Raw genomic sequence first — 17,077 nt, 5'->3', positions numbered from 1 at the left:
ATAGGAAATTCATAAAGTTCTCAAAATGACTTTGTAGCACTATCATTTGGTACACTCCTCAAAAGTGAAATTGTAACACCTGAAAGGAATGCACATAGCCACATACATATTGCAGAACTGACAAAGGTGACAGACATATGCAAATGATTAAAAGAACAAAGATATGCAACAGATATGTTTATTCAGTAATGAATTTGGCCCCCGTAGGCAGCTATACAGCAAGGCAAACTAATCAATGTGGCAATTAATGATTACCCAAAGTATCCCTGCATCCATTGTGGCATGCATGTTGTCTATGGTGTGTGATGATAGTACATGGTGCACCCAACGTTGGACAATATCCCACAGGTGTTCAATGGAAGAGATGCTGCAAGCCAGGGAAAGACATGAATTCTGTTCAGGCTAGTAAGAGTTTGTTGTGCAACATGCAGTCAGAGATTGTCTTGCTGGAACATCTTGTTCAGTATAGCCTGCACTAGTGACAAAATCACAGGCGTGACAATTCGTGCAATACACTGGTCCACTGTCAGAGTACTGGAAATGTGCACCACAGCTGTCCACTGATCGAACATGATGCCCATATCATGCTCAGCAAAAAGGGCTGGCCTGTAGCATTCTCCTGCTTCGCCTATCCACAGACAAAAGCAAGATTCATCCATAAACAATACCTGATGCCATTCAGTGGTTCAGTTGCAATGGCAACACCATGCCAGGTGTGCAGTCCTGTGTTGAGTGATTAATGGCATCCTGGTTGCTGTGCATGCAGCCTGACTTTGTGCAACCTATTGTGAATGGTTTGGGTGGACACAGATGCACCCATTGATGGACAGCTTTGGATGTCACATGTCATGGAGAACAGATCCTGATGGGCTGCTCAGAAAATCTGCTGGTCTGTGAACTCTGTTGAATGCCAGTGTGATCTGCTCTTTGGCATGTTCGCACATATTCCTAAGTCCATCGTGTCACACATTGCTGGATGGTTCTCATGTCATGACCAATATGTGTGGTAACTACACAAATTGACATACTGAAATCATGCAGCTACAAGATACAGTCTCATTCCCAGCCATTAATTGGTAATATTCAGCTCACTATCATCTCAAGCATTTTCTACTCTTCTTCAAGAGTTCTACTGCTGGGAACCATTGTTCGTAGCATTTATGGCCTGAGCAGGCTGCTGGACTTCATAGCCCCAAACAGGGTACCACGACCTAATGCATACACAAACTCAACCATTTGATTACCTGTAACCTGTATCAGTCTTACAATTTGCATGTGGTTATGTGCATTCCTTTGTGGTGTTGCAATTTTCCTTTTGGGAATGTATATTAAATGATTCATTTTGGAAGCACTTCGGTGTGTTCTTCAATGTAAAATTATTCAAGTAAGTGTTTCTTACAATGTCATCTACTTGCGTTGTTTTGTTAAGAAAATAAATTTATTTTGTAGCACTGAAGAGGAACCAGGAAGGAAACACTGGCCCGAAATGCATCTGTAGAAAAACAATAAAGAAGTTCATAATCTGTAGAAGCTGTGGGATACTCTACCGTTAAAGATTTTTTCGAATTAAAGAGACTTTTAATAGTTTATCGTAAAATTATTCATTTTTTTAATCAAACAAAAGTTAGTATCTTTGAATTATATATTAATTCCATTACACCAACAATGTCTGGAAAGTTTGATATTATATTATACTAAGACCTGCACTATCCTCTTTGGTGACTTAAGTCCTGTTCCTCCTTTCATCTCATTTTATATATAAGCTTTATATAAACAATTAGAATATTTTTTTTTGTAGCAAAATTTTAAAAATGTTCTACGATCAACATTTGTATTAATTGTTGAACTGTTAAAATAAAAAATAGTTATATGTGATCTGTTTCTCAATGAACGTAAAACAGTATGTTTTATAACTTAATACACAAAAAGAATAGTCTCATTACACACACTAAAATTAATACACTATGTATGTTCATGCAAGGTTTAAAAAAAATACATACAAAATTAATTTGCAAATATAACAATGAAATAACATCAACAAATAGCACTTATGTATTATTTACATTAATATTATATAAGTAAATTTCAGTTACTTTTAAAACCTCCGTTAGTAACATGACATCTACAGAATGCCACATGACTTTTTCAAAAGTCAAATTTCTCATGAAATTTTAAAAAATCTATATATAAAAAAAAAAAAAAATCAATGCCTTCCTGACTTTGAGTTGCAGAAAATGCAATAAATACACACTGTACTGTATGCATAGTTTTGGAATAGAAAATATACTGGCTTCTCACAGATGCCAGGCAACTAAACTTATACAGTAAATTTCCAGGAAATTGTAAAGGTGCTGTACTTTCAAGTGTTACACATAATTAGCACAATTCATCAAATTATCAATGCAGAATGAATTTATCTTTACAGTAATATTACTACAGTAGAGCATTGTTTATCCGAAAGCCAGTTAATCGAAAGCTTTCCAGTCGGACTGTGTCGTGCCGAATCAAACATTTTTGATACTAGATTAACTTCTAAAGTATAATTTTTTTGTTTTTATATTTTTCAATACATTTATTTTGTTTGTACAAAATAAAGAAATAATTTTTAACAACACAATAGCCTCGATTATTATAATAAAAATTTTCATTAGGCTTAAAATCGACAAAAATTCAACACGAAGCGACACGCAACGGAGAAAAATTTCATCATCAGATAGGTTAATATACTTTTTTGTACATAATTGGTTATCCGAACAACCCCAGTCCCCAATTGATTCGAATAAACGACGCTTTACTGTACTTATATTCTTTGCTCTTCCTTAATGTCTGAACTCAATTCCATTCCCAATGGGCCAAAGCATTTATTTTTATGATTTTCACACTAATGTGTTGTTGCATCAAGTTGTCACTACAAAAGCATATAAAAACATTTAACACTTTCAATATTGCAACAATTAAAATTTTTAATTATTACATAACATTATCATTCAGTTATCATGACTAATGTCTTATATTTTTTTTTAATAATATGATTGACTTGCCTTAAAATGAACAATAAAGCAAATTTTGCTGTTGCCCTGGCAAAACACCATTGTCACAATGTTAATTTTCACACAATAAACTGAACAAAAGTTTTACCAGAATTTGTTATAAGTTAAATTGAATTGTGAATTACCTACACAACCTCCAAAAAAATAATCCTATTTCCAGTAACTTTTAGACATAAATAATAAATAACGGTAACTGTAATAAATGTTCCATTGAGTATAATAAATTTTCTCCTGGTATCAAAGATGGGTTCAATCTCCGATTGTATGCAAAAAGTTTAGTAATTTATCACCACTCCTATAAGAAAATACAAAGACTAACAACTGCTGAATTATCAGGCTAGCAAATGGCTATAGTAATATTAATAATTTAAGTTAATTTGGTACTAGGGTTAGGCGTTAGGCGCCATCTCTTGCTAAATTTAATAATTAGAATTTTAATTAAATAATTTAAATAAATTTAGGCTTAACTGGAAGAAAAGAATCGGCCCGAAGCGGGATTCGAACCCGCAAATTCTGCTATCCGTGCAGACACATTACCAGTTATCAACTGGAAGGGAAGATCGGACCGAAGGTCCGGGTAGCGTAACTGGTAACGTGTCTGCACGGATAGCAGAAGTTGCGGGTTCGAATCCCGCTTCGGGCCGATTCTTTTCTTCCAGTTAAGCCTAAATTTATTTAAATTATTTAATTAAAATTCTAATTATTAAATTTAGCAAGAGATGGCGCCTAACGCCTAACCCTAGTACCAAATTAACTTAAATTATTAATATTACTATAGCCATTTGCTAGCCCGATAATTCGGCAGTTGTTGGTCTTTATATATAACGGGTTAGTTGTTGTTTATTTATAAGAAAATATGTGAACAATTCACACACCATTTATCACCAACAAATAAAAATAACAACGAACCTCTGATTGTAGACAATTCAAACATCTGGTTTTAGCAGATCATTCTACTGTACTCAGAAAATAAGAATTTAAGAACACCCACCCTTTAAATGAATGTAATCCTATGCAAACATATGCTAGTTTGCATATTGGGATGCATATAGTGATTTGAAAATCATTTAGAATATTAATTTGTTTTTGTAAATAAATATATTATTATTTAGAGATTTCGATCAGCTATTAAGCCTTATCTCCTTAAATTATACAATTCTGACCTTGATAATATGAATTTTCAATAAAGCAAACTAAGTACAGTTCCCATAGTGATTTGTATTAATGCAAATTGACTGTATTATTAGAATTTTAAGTCACAAAGCTTAAAAAACTGATGTAATTTATAACGAGCAAAAAATGACACAAGGAAATTTTTGAACTTGTATGATGATATATTATATTTCTTTGAATTAGTACCCAGGCACTATAAGAAGTTGAATTTGAACATTACTTTTATTTTCAAGGTTTTTGTTTGATTATCATTGTCATCCATTTTGGGATGTTTAATTTGTTTCAAGAACAAAAACTCCCCATCTCCTCAGACAAAAATTCAAAAATGATGTTTATACCCTTACTGTGAACATGACAACACTCTTACCATAGTCAATCTAACAGGGCATCTCAAGCGATCTCTGAGTGAAATTAAAGAATTCTCTCTTAATCCTTTTGTACTGATCTTAAAAACGCAACCATTTTTTTCTTTTTTTTTTTTTTGGAAAGACAATTATAACCAAAAAAAATTATGTAGAAAGAAAATAATAATTGTTAGTGCACAAGTATGTAAATGAGTTAGAGTGGCAAGCTAACTGTGACATCACACAATGATGTATAAAAACCATTGATGACAATGAAGATGACGAGAAAGCTTCTGAGTCTGTGAAGAAGAGTTCCAGAGTGTGTGACAATAAGGTTTCCTGATATTTTTGGTGCTATAGTTAGCTTAGATCAGGCCTGGCCAACCCAAATTGTTTTGCGGGCCACTTTGATCACGCGTAACATTACGGGGAGTCACAATTTAGGCAAACATGATTTTAAAAAAGTAAAACAAATACAAAATGAGTAAGATTTTATAGTTATACCAAGAGTTGGTACTCACACTTGTGCATTATAACAATGACATGCAAATTTTCATTTATTTAATTGTTTTGGTATACACATAACAGGAAACAAAAGTTGTAATAGATATGTAATATTGCTTAGCAGGCCACACAATTTAATGTGACGGGCCACGGGTTGGCTTAGATCATTGTAAGAATTTTCTTTTTGTTATTATTAGAATTTTGCTTTAAATTGTTAGTTTTTGTGAAAAGTTAAAATTTAAATTAGAGTTAAGTTCCCCAATTGTCAATAAAGTTTGTGAACAATTATTTTGGTTTTGTTTTTAATTTGTATTAATTATAGTTCTGAATTTTATACTTTTTGCATAGCTCATTATCATTAGTGATGGAATGATACCAAAATTTCTCCTGATTCCAATTCTGTTGCAAATGCCTGATTCTGATTGTTTTGAATACTTTCTAAAGTTTATTTTAGTTTAGAAAAATTAATAATTTACAAGCAGGGTACACTCATTAATTAATAAACATCAAGCTTCAGAATGGAAAATGATTTTGAAACGCCTAATTGCAAAAGAAACTCAAAAATCCTCCCTTTATATGTGAATATGCACACTTTTATTGCATACTACAAAATAAAGTTATAATCTTATTTCATATATTATTTCACTCAAGGTTAATATTGCAACATTAACCTTCAAAGAAATTATAACTAACTCTCTTTTACTTGACTTATCCCATCATGCCATCTAGGTCACCATCTTTGGAAACTGCTTTGTTAGACTGGGGTGGAGGGAAATAAATGAAAAGATGCACTTTTTTAATGCTTCTCGCAATCAGCATGCATTGTAAATGCTTTAATTCTATCATATTTAACACTAAATGAGGTTCGGCAAATGATGATGATGATGATAATAAATTTTGTTGACAAAACTGCGTCAAACAGCTGGTTAGCTCGGGGATGCCTCTTTGGGGAGACGGAAGGATTCATGATCGCCATACCGGATCAGGTCATAAATACTAAAAACTACAGAAAACACATACTCAAAGATACAACACTCACAAATGACACATGCAGAAAATGTCACATCATGCCAGAAACTATACAACACATCACCTCTGGTTGCAAGCTCTTGGCACAGACAGATTATTTACACAGACATAATCAAGTAGCAAATATAATACACCAAGAGCTTGCAAAGAAACACAAATTATTAGACATTCACAAACCACTCTACAAATACATCCTACAGACAGTATTGGAAAACAACATGCACAAAATGTATTATGACAGAGGCATAATCACAGATAAAACAGTTTACCACAACAGACCAGACATCACACTCATTGACAACACAATAAAATCACATACATTATAGACATATCCCTTCCAACAAACACTCACAATATACAAAACGCATGCACTGAAAAAATTAGCAAGTACACAGAACTCGCCCAGGAAATAAGGCATCTGTGGAGGATGGATAGGGTGCTTATTGTACCTATTTGTTCTCTCCTCTATAGGGGTCATACCACACACACTACACAAAAGCCTGGGCATATTACAATTGAATAGAAACACATACATCACACTACAGAAGGCCACTATATTGAATACATGTCATATTGTGAGAAAATTCCTGAATACAGACACACACACTGATACACTTCTTTAATTTCTGTTTTGGTTACTATGCCTTGACTTTGGTCTGGCATAGTACATAGCCACCGGTGTTAACCAAGTATATCTCACTTAACCCAACATAATAATAATAATAATAATCATCAAGAGTTAATGAAGTTTTGAATTCATTTACTTGAACCAAGTTATAGAACACCAAACAATTGCCTAAACATTGGGCTATAATATGGCTAATTAAATGATTGGTATAAAGTAATTTGTCGCTAGAGGGTTTTAGGCGATTGTTTGGTGTTCTATTATATATACTCATTGGGCATAGAGATGTGTTATTTGAACCAAGTTTTCCTGAACGTACAATTGTGTGAATTTTTTTTTGAGGAAAAGAAGAATCAAACATATGCATAAACTGATTCATCTTGAAAAATTAATTTTTAAAACTCAAAATGGCAATAAACCTAGCATGAATGGTTATTTTTACTTAGAATCAAACAAATCGCATTTGAAAATTTAACATATTACAGCATCATCTGTCAATCATAAAAACTTTTATAGTTAAAATGGAGAAGTCATTTTGTCATTAAAAAATACTTCTATATAGACAAACTAATTTAGCTTGAACACAGTAAATACTTTTTTTAGCAGCATTTTAATTTATTTAAATGAAAACAAACTGTGTTCTTAAACAGTTCAAATCTTCTTGTTAAACCTGACACAGACCTACAAGAAAGGGTCAAAAATATTTATTTAAATAAATTAAAGTGTTGCTGAAAAAAGTATTTAAGGTGTTGTTCAAGAGTTTTATCATTATAAATAAAAATGCTAAATACTAAAAATAATTTTATGTAATATTTTTCAATTAAAATATAATTTTGTTTATATTTTAAACTGTTTTGCCGACCCTTAAATATTTTTGTTGACCGCCAGTCTCAATTTGAAATTGCTTGCCAAGTCAACCTGATACTGCATGGATGGCAACCCTAATATTATCTTATCTGCTCCTAAATGGGGACAGTTAGTACCAACCAAGTGTAATCTCTCAGAATCAGAATCTGACTATATGAAAGAAAAGTCCACCATGATGGGCCTCACTTGTGTATGGGGCATTGTGTTCTCTCTGCTTTGTCGAACATGAAAGTTTCCACTAAACTAATACTTAATTGTTAATATTGTAATTTTAAAAATTTTTAATCTTCAACTGAAACAAATAATTCATTTTCTTATTAAATGTGGAAGAACCATTTTTAAGAATCAGAAATTGTGACAGAATTCCCAGAAAATTACTGATTTTTCTAATTCCATCATCATTATTAATCTCCTGTAAATAATTTATTTTCTCATAATAAATTTTGCTTTTCATTGATGCATAGTTAATTCATTTGAGATTTTTGTTACACTAATTGTACTTCAAAATAATCTATTTGTGTTATTTTACCTATTCAAAAGTCTTGGCTTGGCAAATGATTGATCCTAAGTGTTTCATTATTTATGTAACACTGTTGCATTAAGTTACTTCTGGGCTATTGAATGCTGCATTACTTGATACAGTGTGAAGAGAGTGGCTATTCATTCATTTGTATGGGTCAAAATTCCAGGTGCTTATTCAAGGCCAGCAACTATTTGAAGCTTGGCATTTAACATCGACTGTTGATTACTTTACTAATTTTGTTTTAGTCCAATAATACATTTGGGAGTTAGCTTTTAGTCAAGGAAAACAAGAAAATACTTCAGATCCCTATTACTAAATTATAAAAGATCCTAATATTTTTATTATCATCATCAAGTTAACAATAAATTGTTTTCTTCAACATACTATTTGATTTTCTCAATAGTTTGACTAATCACCATCTGAATCACTTATGCACAGTTTATAGTTCTACTGTCCTCATCATCTTCTGGTATTCTTGATCCGCTATGTCTGATCTCCATGACTCTAAAAGTTCTACACACAGGCAAGCTATTTCATCCTTCAATAACTCAGAAAATTGTTGGCACCTTTCAAGATGGAGAAAAATTCATTTTTAACATGCTCCAATATAGTAGTGAAGTGCTTATGCTAGGACTTTTGTGTGTCTGACAGACATGATTCATTCAATCCATTCATTGCGCATGTGCAAAAGGAAACTGAACATTTTCATTTAAGGTCAGTGTAATCTATAGTAAAAACAACCCAGTTTCTCTCAAATCTATAAACCACATTCCTTACTGTATATTCAGTGAAAAATTCTTCTGAACTACTACTTGATTCTAAGAATTTATAAAATTTATTCTAAACAAAATTAATATTTGATTTGCTTTTGTGGAGTGTGCTATCAAATTGGCTTGACCAATCTTGTTTGGAGTTGTCAGAACTATTGGAGTTCATGTAGATCTTAAAGAAATGCTTGGTCTTCAAGAATCAAATCCCATGACTTCTTCACCCAGTAAACAACTTGTTTGCATTCAACAACAACATTGGTTTCCAGAGTGTAAGATTTCTTGCTATGCAGCATCCACTTCTCATGCTATTCAGAAGAGTAATTCTTAAAAAGTCAATTCCAATAAACATCCAGGTGTTGGATGACACTAATCTACTGGAATGATATCCATGTTATCTTCATGTTCATTAGTTCAGCCTTTGTAGAAGCCACAACCTTGCACCTATAAACATCCAAACCAGCAATCATCACTGAAATGCTAATCAACCCCCAGACTGCGTGCAATCACTAGGTGGTCAGTTCCTTGTCTGTCAAACTGTTTTTGAGCATAATTTCAAGTGCTTTGAACTTTATCAGTTCTCTATCTTCACAAACATCTTTGAAGACAATGGAAGGTAGAAACTACTGTTGGTTTTCCATACAAGATGTCAATGAATCAAGACTTTTTGACATATTATTTGAATCAGAACAAAACAAAAGCCAACATACTCAAGCATCATCATCAGTGATGTTCATCCAACAAACAGTCTATCACTAACTATGCTCAGTTTTTATAATCAGAGACTGAACAAACTTTTCTTACTTGTCTTAAACTTATACAATAATTTTTGGCTTAAAATCATCCAGTAAAATGGGGAGATGATTTTTCCTGCCAAAAATTTTGCAACCAACTACAATTGGCTTCAAGATTTACATAGTCAAATTAAATAGTTCAACTGTTGAATAATTTTCTGGCTTCTTTCATCATAACCATTTTCCTCAAGTCAGAAAGCTGTTTGCTTTGCAAGTCATCTATCCAGTCCCCTATTTTCTGCTCTTTCCTATTATTTTTCATAAAATCCACCACTTTCAGTTTAAAACTGATTTTATAGCTACAAATCATTTTACCTTTGTGACTAAAAGTAGGGGTATCTACATAAGTATTGAATGGTAAACTTCAGCAAATACTTCTAGCAAACATTGTTAGAAGATTGCCATTTTTAACCACTATCTGGAGAGAATATCCTAAGGCAGAAAAGAAACTGCCAATGTTTTGGAATTGCTGGCCTCAAGTCTTTTCATTTTTGTGAAAAAGGTCAAAGGTCAGTTTTTTCATGTGATTATGGTAGATGTTCTAGTTTCTGTCATTTGCTTCACAAATGTCCTGACTTGTGAGAAAGAATGGTTGCATGTATTGTTGTGCGAGACAAGTAGATGTAATTGCAGCAAACATAAATAATCTTTTGTGACACTATTATTATTGTCGTCATCAAGCAATCAAGGAAGTGGTAGTAGTGTCTAGCATTAATGTCTGCCCTGTGGTAGAAAATAAGACAAGAAGATTGTATACAGTAATCATTAATGTTGCAACAAATAGTATATTCGGCCAGGAGCGTGGGCAAATAGCCAAATATTCAGCCAAAACTATTCAGCTTGATTAACGCATGTATGAAAATTGGCACACAAACTGCATTATGGCAAGGACCCTGCTCTCTATTGGCCCGCCGTCACTACACTTTGCTGATTGCATTAATTCTTGACAGTTGTAGCAGACAGACAAGAACGTCATGGCAGTATGTGATAAATGATGATATCAAATGTGGATAACAACGAAATGACCTACACATGTAAATAACGGAAAAAGAACAGAGAAGGACCGTGAAGTGAAAATGTGAAAATAAATATGAAATTGAGTTGATAACATAACCAAACAAGTTGAGGCAGCTTATTGGCACGAAATTCACATCTGTCAATGCCAAATAATTGTTCTCATAGACTTCGGAAAGCTAAATGCTTGTGATGAAAGTCACTTAGAGTGCAAGGGTGAAAGCCTAAGGCCGTTCAGGCTACTGAGCTGTCTCAAATCTGTGAACTCATAACTGCGACTTATACCGACATCCTATCTGTGTCTTTTCTCCGTTATCACCAGGCTATGAGTCACGTAATTGTAAAATGGGAAATCTATAACAGAAAAGTGACGAATTGAAAGTATTGTGCGCACACATTATGCTGTATGCATAGGCATACATGGACTAGAGTGATAGAGGAAAGAGAAAGGGAAGAGCAAAGATGAGCACTTAAAAAGAAGGATAGGTAGGGTCAGACCCTCAGATGTGCAATGATTCTTAAACGAATAGGCGTGTACATGTGCTTATCTTTGTAATTATAAATTGTGAATACATGCGACTATTATTATTGTGTGCAGGTTATAAGTTATAAATAAATATAAACAAACACCACTAATCTGATAACATTAAATCTAAATACCAAAATGATTAATTTATTGTGTTTTCGTTATTTCTTACTCCTGTTTTTAGGTATTCGGTATTCGGCCAAATAGCGAAAAATAGGCTGAATACTGAATAATAACCGAATATTTGTTGCATCATTAGTAATCATTAATGCTTTTACCTTACTCAGTTCTTGCAGCTCTAGATGAGTGGTGGTTGAATTAGCACTTGTTCAATTGTTATTTCAGCTCCAGCATGTACAACTTGGTCCATGATTTATCAATTGCAATAATTGAATAAAGGAAGGCTTCTCCATCATGTTTGTAACAATACATGAATTTGAACAGTTTCTGTCACACCATTCAAAGCATATAGCACTCATCTTGTATCAATTTTGTTCATTTTTAGCCTTTTTCATTAAAATATGATAAACATCAGAAGTTACAAATGCCAAGAAATAAGTGCCAAAGTAGACAAGTCCATTTACAATCATTCTCCAATAACCTCAAAATGACTTCAACATGCCGTTTGTCTGTTGCAGAGATTTGACGACAAAATTATGCATGGTGGCATAATTTTGGTATTGTTTTGTCCTCAGCAAAAGACTGACTTGCTGAGGAACAGTGCAATATGGCAGCATAGCATAACTACATACTTCATGTAAATCTTTGTGACATTGCCATGTATTTTGTACACATACAAGTTTAATGTTGATGAAATACTGTTGTTATTGACAAGTAAATATTGCTGAGAACAATAAAATACACATGTAAATGTTTGATACTTTCCTATTTTTAGCCACAAATGTACGCAAAACAAAAATGCACCAATGCATACACAAATAGCCAAGAAAAAATATTTCGCAGTCTTTTGGAAATTTGCTATTTTGTGGCTAATTTCTAGCAACTTTGTCATTTTGAAAAAATAGCCCCCTCATTTATTTTTTAAAATTTTTCAATCATCATCATTTTGTTCAAACAAATACTAACTTCACGTATTCAAAATGCACTCTAGATACACGTAACTTGAACAAAATACAAATTAAATCCATTAAATATTTTTCTAAAACAAACTTTAGTTTGATGTTAAAATTTGAAAAGTTTTGTTCAGATTACATATGTCAAGAATGTGATAATGACAATGATAGTGATAAAAAATTTAAGTAAATATATTATCTAAATTAAAGAGTGTCTAAGATTTTAGACCATCTTAAACAACCTTCTTTATAAGAAGAACTTATGTATTAAATCAAAATAAATTGTACTTACTATTTCCCAGAAATCCAACAATCTGATAAAAATTGAAACTTTGTTTGTCTGTGTCAACTTCTTTCCAGTGTAGAGGCTGTCCAGATTTCAATAATACTAATTTACTACCAGGACTAGATGTAATATTTCGACCCTGTATAAGACTATCATCATTTGATAAAAATACAATTGATGATGGACTGGAGGAACTATCAAATGGCTGCTGATTGTCTCTCTCAATTTCTTCAACAGTATCTGTAACTGAACTACAAGAGTATTCTAGTGATTTAGCACCCTCATTTTCATGTGATTTCTTAGAAGAGGTAGAGAGATTGAGAGCTTTTTCTTTGATAAAATGATTTGAATGAGTAATCGTATGACTACCATTACTGAGATGTAGTAACTCCTCTAAGTCTATACCAAAACTAACACCACAAGCATTTTCTGCTGGCAGATAATTATCCATTATAATGACTGGTGGACGGTTTTGTCTGCCACCGAAACATACTTGTTCATTTCCTGTATGTCTTTCATTACTTCTGGGATTATTGAAGTTTTCACTGTCAATTAATTTGGATTTTGAAAGTAGTTTTTCATTTTCAGCTAAGCTGAAAGAAGCAGGTTTTTCATTACTTTTTAATTTTGAATTGTCTAATGCTGCATCAAATTTAGTGACTGAATTTAGGCATTGTTCAGTATTTGTTGGAACAATTTCTTGATGCATATTAATAGAAAAACTTTCAATGCAAACTTCTGATAAAGAAATTTTCTTAGATTGTTGTTTTGCCTCCGTTTCTTTCTGAAAAAACTTTTTTTTTTGATTAATTTCATTAGACAAATAATGTTTGTTATAATTAGTAGCATCATTCATTAATTTAATTTCTTTAACATTGTGTATATCTGAATTAAACAAATGAAGATTATGCTGCATGCAGTCGTCTGTTTCAGTAATTTCTAAATCAGAATTAAGTTTATCAGATATTTTCTGACTAGTTATACATTCTCTCTCATTATCAAGTTTATCTAGTTTCGATAATTTACAAAAATCATCCAAATCACTTTTAGAATTTGATGAAACAATTAATTCCAATGATTCCTCATTGTTGTGACTTCCATTAGAATCATTCACAAATTGAATATTCTCACAATTTGCCGATGTATTAGTATTTGGACAGTTTGGCAGTGAAAACTGATTATTATTATTTCCATCTTTCTCCTGAAAATTTGTTGAATCAAAAGTTTCATGTAAGAAATTAACTGGACTTATATTTTTATCAATACACGAAGAAAAAGTTGCTCCATATAAATTACTGCAATATACTTTCGAAGTTGGAGCAATAGACATACGAGCAATATCTGCATAGGATGCTTGTGGTGTAGAAGAAGTAGAAGGTGGTGTTGTATGAGGATGTGGGCGTGTCGGAGGAGGCACAGATCCACTAACAGGCAAAGAATGCACACTATCTAAATCTGAATTATCTGCAGACGAATGTTCCGACGGTGGAACACTGCTGGTCGATTTACGTCTTGCACAGTCTTGTTTACTGCGTTGACTATGATGAGATAATGGTAAACCTCTTAATAACATAATATCATCTTTATGACTCGTTTGTTTTGTCACAAAATATTGATGTCCACTGTTATAATTAGCAGCCGAGGAACCATTATAAAATCTGCTCGAATCTGCTTTCTTTAAGGGATAACGTTTACGATGTTTTTTAAGTACCACTCTAAATTCAGATTCTTCTAATTTTTGATGTCCAGAAATTTCACAGTTTTCAGCTGAGATTTTTGATGATTTACTTTCTATAGTTTGATTGGAAATTGACACGGAAGTCTCTGAAACTATTAAATGTTCATTAGATTCAGTTTCTACAGGTAATGAAACTTCTACAGATTTTTCTTCTGCATTTAAGAAATTATCACTATCATGATTCCATTCTGATATTTCAGAAGAATTTTCTTTAATAGGTCTATCACTGCATATTGGAATGTATTTATCATCAGACTCACTATCTTGAATTTCATTTTTATCTTGGTACTCTTCTTCCTCTGAGTTAATGTGATTTGATTTCTTTTTATTGCAACTCTGATAATGTTTCATTCTATCTTTTACAGGAAGCTTTTCTTTCTTCTTTTCTACTTCACTAGTCATAAAGTGTTTACCTCCCGAGCTACAAACCTGATTGGAAGTTGTTCCATTTGTTTTTGTAGTTTTAGCTTTATGATCAGAGGAATTTATAAATTCAAGAAGAGAATCTATGTCTTCCTCTCCTCTGTGACCAGCTATATTTTCTGCCATAATAAATTTTTGATTGTCAATATTATTTCTATTTCGCTTTCCCTTGCGAAGAGCTAAATCAGATTTAGATGAATGATTTTCAGAATGGAAGTTTCCTCCAGATGAATAACAGTCGAATGTAGAACCTGGAAGCACTGCTGTTATACCATATGGAACTTTTGAACCAGTATGATACTTAGGATTTCCATTTATATCCATTGAACAAAACTGCCTGGTATCATCTAATAAAAAAAAATTATAATTCAGTAAGCTTGAAATTTATTTTAACATAATATATTATTATTAGAGATAAAAAGCAATTATTATTATTTAAAAAATATAAACAGTTAAATATAAACAAATATAAACCAAAATAAACTTACTCTATACTAAAAATAAATAAATTTCAGTCAAAATAAAATTTCTTGAGTTTTTAATCAATATATTTCAAACAATAATTAGTTTGTTTTTTTAGCCTCTTTACAGATAATTATTACAATTTTCTGCAGATAATCTGCATGCAAAGGTGTAAGCTATGTGTGTTTAACACAGAAGTGCAGTACCAAATTGGAGAAAAATACTAAGTTAAACTCCATGCCAAATGTTTCCATATAAGATCAGAAAATAAACACACTGTCAGACAGCATTAAAATCCTTTTAATAACAAAAGTACTATCAATGATACAAAATCATTGTTATCAAGCTAACAAAATCTGGATTTTGGAACAATTCCTCTACATGCAGTATAAAATTTTAGCATTTAAAACATTTTAATGAAATTCGAGGCTCACAAGTGCAAGCAAAGGAACAAAATCATGATTTGAAATGATAAACACAACAGAAACTGGCAAAATATTTTTTACTGCATGTTCATGCTCATTAAGACCCTGCTCCTCGAAAACAGTTTTACTATACAACAGATTCTGGATATGTAGGAAGCATTCTTGTTCATCACTGAACCCAATTTTACTTTAATGATGTCATCTATTTACAAAAACAGAGGATCTTATAGGCTCCCTCTATTTGCTACCTTGGCAGAGTTGATCATAAGAGAAGTAAAATTTAAAATATTTATTATCTGCTACTTAATTCTATACTTGTGTTATTCAGATATGTTATTCTTATTGTGTGGGAAGGGACAGACAGCCCAGGAGCTGCTGCACTTTGTACATCATTTGTTTGCCATTTACTTCTCTATTTTCTTTTCCACAGAAGAGGAGATGGACACAAAAATAGCATTCTTAAATATGTATATACAAAGATCAAAGAAACTCCTTTATTCAGTATACCATGAATAAAACTATTTCCCCATATTATCCCAGCAACAATTTTTTCATCCTTTGTGCTATATCAATTCGACAATTTCCTCTCTCATTGGGACTTTTTTTTTTACTTCCATCAACTCAAGTTATGTAACATCCACATGGCCTTAGGCAAAGCAGGATATTCACTTGCTAAGTTTTCCTGTGCTTACCATGATTAAAAATTTGCTGCTTCTGCACACTATCTTATATTCTAAAAGAGAGTTGACCTTGGGACAACCACCAATTCCATCCTTGGTCCTCTCAGGAAAGGGCCAAGGGGCCCTGGCACCTCCAAAGAAAAAGAAACACTAGAAAATTTTTCAAAAATCTTTTCCTAATTAAAATTCATTCCTGTTATTTATATTGTGTTGTGTCTTCTATTTATATACTACTTACGAATTGGTCACATAAGATAGAAATTTTATTGAATTTGTATTAAAAAATTTTTTTATCCATTCAACTCGGTTCCAGTGAAAATTAAATCCTGAGTGCATCACTGCCTCTCTCAATATGTATTTGTCACATTTTCATGAACCATTGCTTCCTCCTGCTTCTTCCCATGACCAACTTTATGCAGGCTTATCTGTAATGATAGGGACAAGCTCATCCTCCTTGAAAAATCTAGAGTATGCTGCATCACTATCACACCCAACAACTAGAGAAAATGGATGGAACGTCAGCACTACTGCCAGAGTTCTAGTGAGCTACTTAGCAAAGCACCAAGAAACTATTGCAAAATGTAATGTTCCACAAGCTGGCCAAAAATATCAGAGTGTCTAATTTTAACCTTTTGTGAATCCAAAATCACCTTCCTCAAGCATTGTGCCAATCATTGGTTTTTAGTGTATTTAATACCATACAATCCAGCAGTTTGTAACCTTAACTTTTACTTTCTAAATAAAAAGGTATTATTTATTTGAGAATTCCTTATC

The 17,077-nt window shown here is 32.5% G+C and overlaps 1 protein-coding gene across 7 annotated transcripts in view; it reads right to left on the bottom strand.

Moving 5' to 3' along the window:
- LOC136982586 (uro-adherence factor A-like) overlaps positions 1-17,077 on the bottom strand; it is a 114,364-nt gene that overhangs the window by 16,323 nt on the left and 80,964 nt on the right. For all 7 annotated transcript variants that reach the window (XM_067279112.1, XM_067279113.1, XM_067279114.1 and 4 more), the window contains one exon: positions 12,582-15,083. In XM_067279112.1, coding sequence (XP_067135213.1) covers positions 12,582-15,083 — 2,502 coding nt within the window. The remainder of the gene's footprint in view (positions 1-12,581; positions 15,084-17,077) is intronic.

The sequence above is a fragment of the Centruroides vittatus genome, unplaced genomic scaffold (assembly GCF_030686945.1).
Source record: "Centruroides vittatus isolate TY-2023 unplaced genomic scaffold, ASM3068694v2 contig_854, whole genome shotgun sequence".
NCBI classification, from domain to species: domain Eukaryota; kingdom Metazoa; phylum Arthropoda; class Arachnida; order Scorpiones; family Buthidae; genus Centruroides; species Centruroides vittatus.
This window is presented reverse-complemented; position numbering and strand designations above follow the sequence as displayed.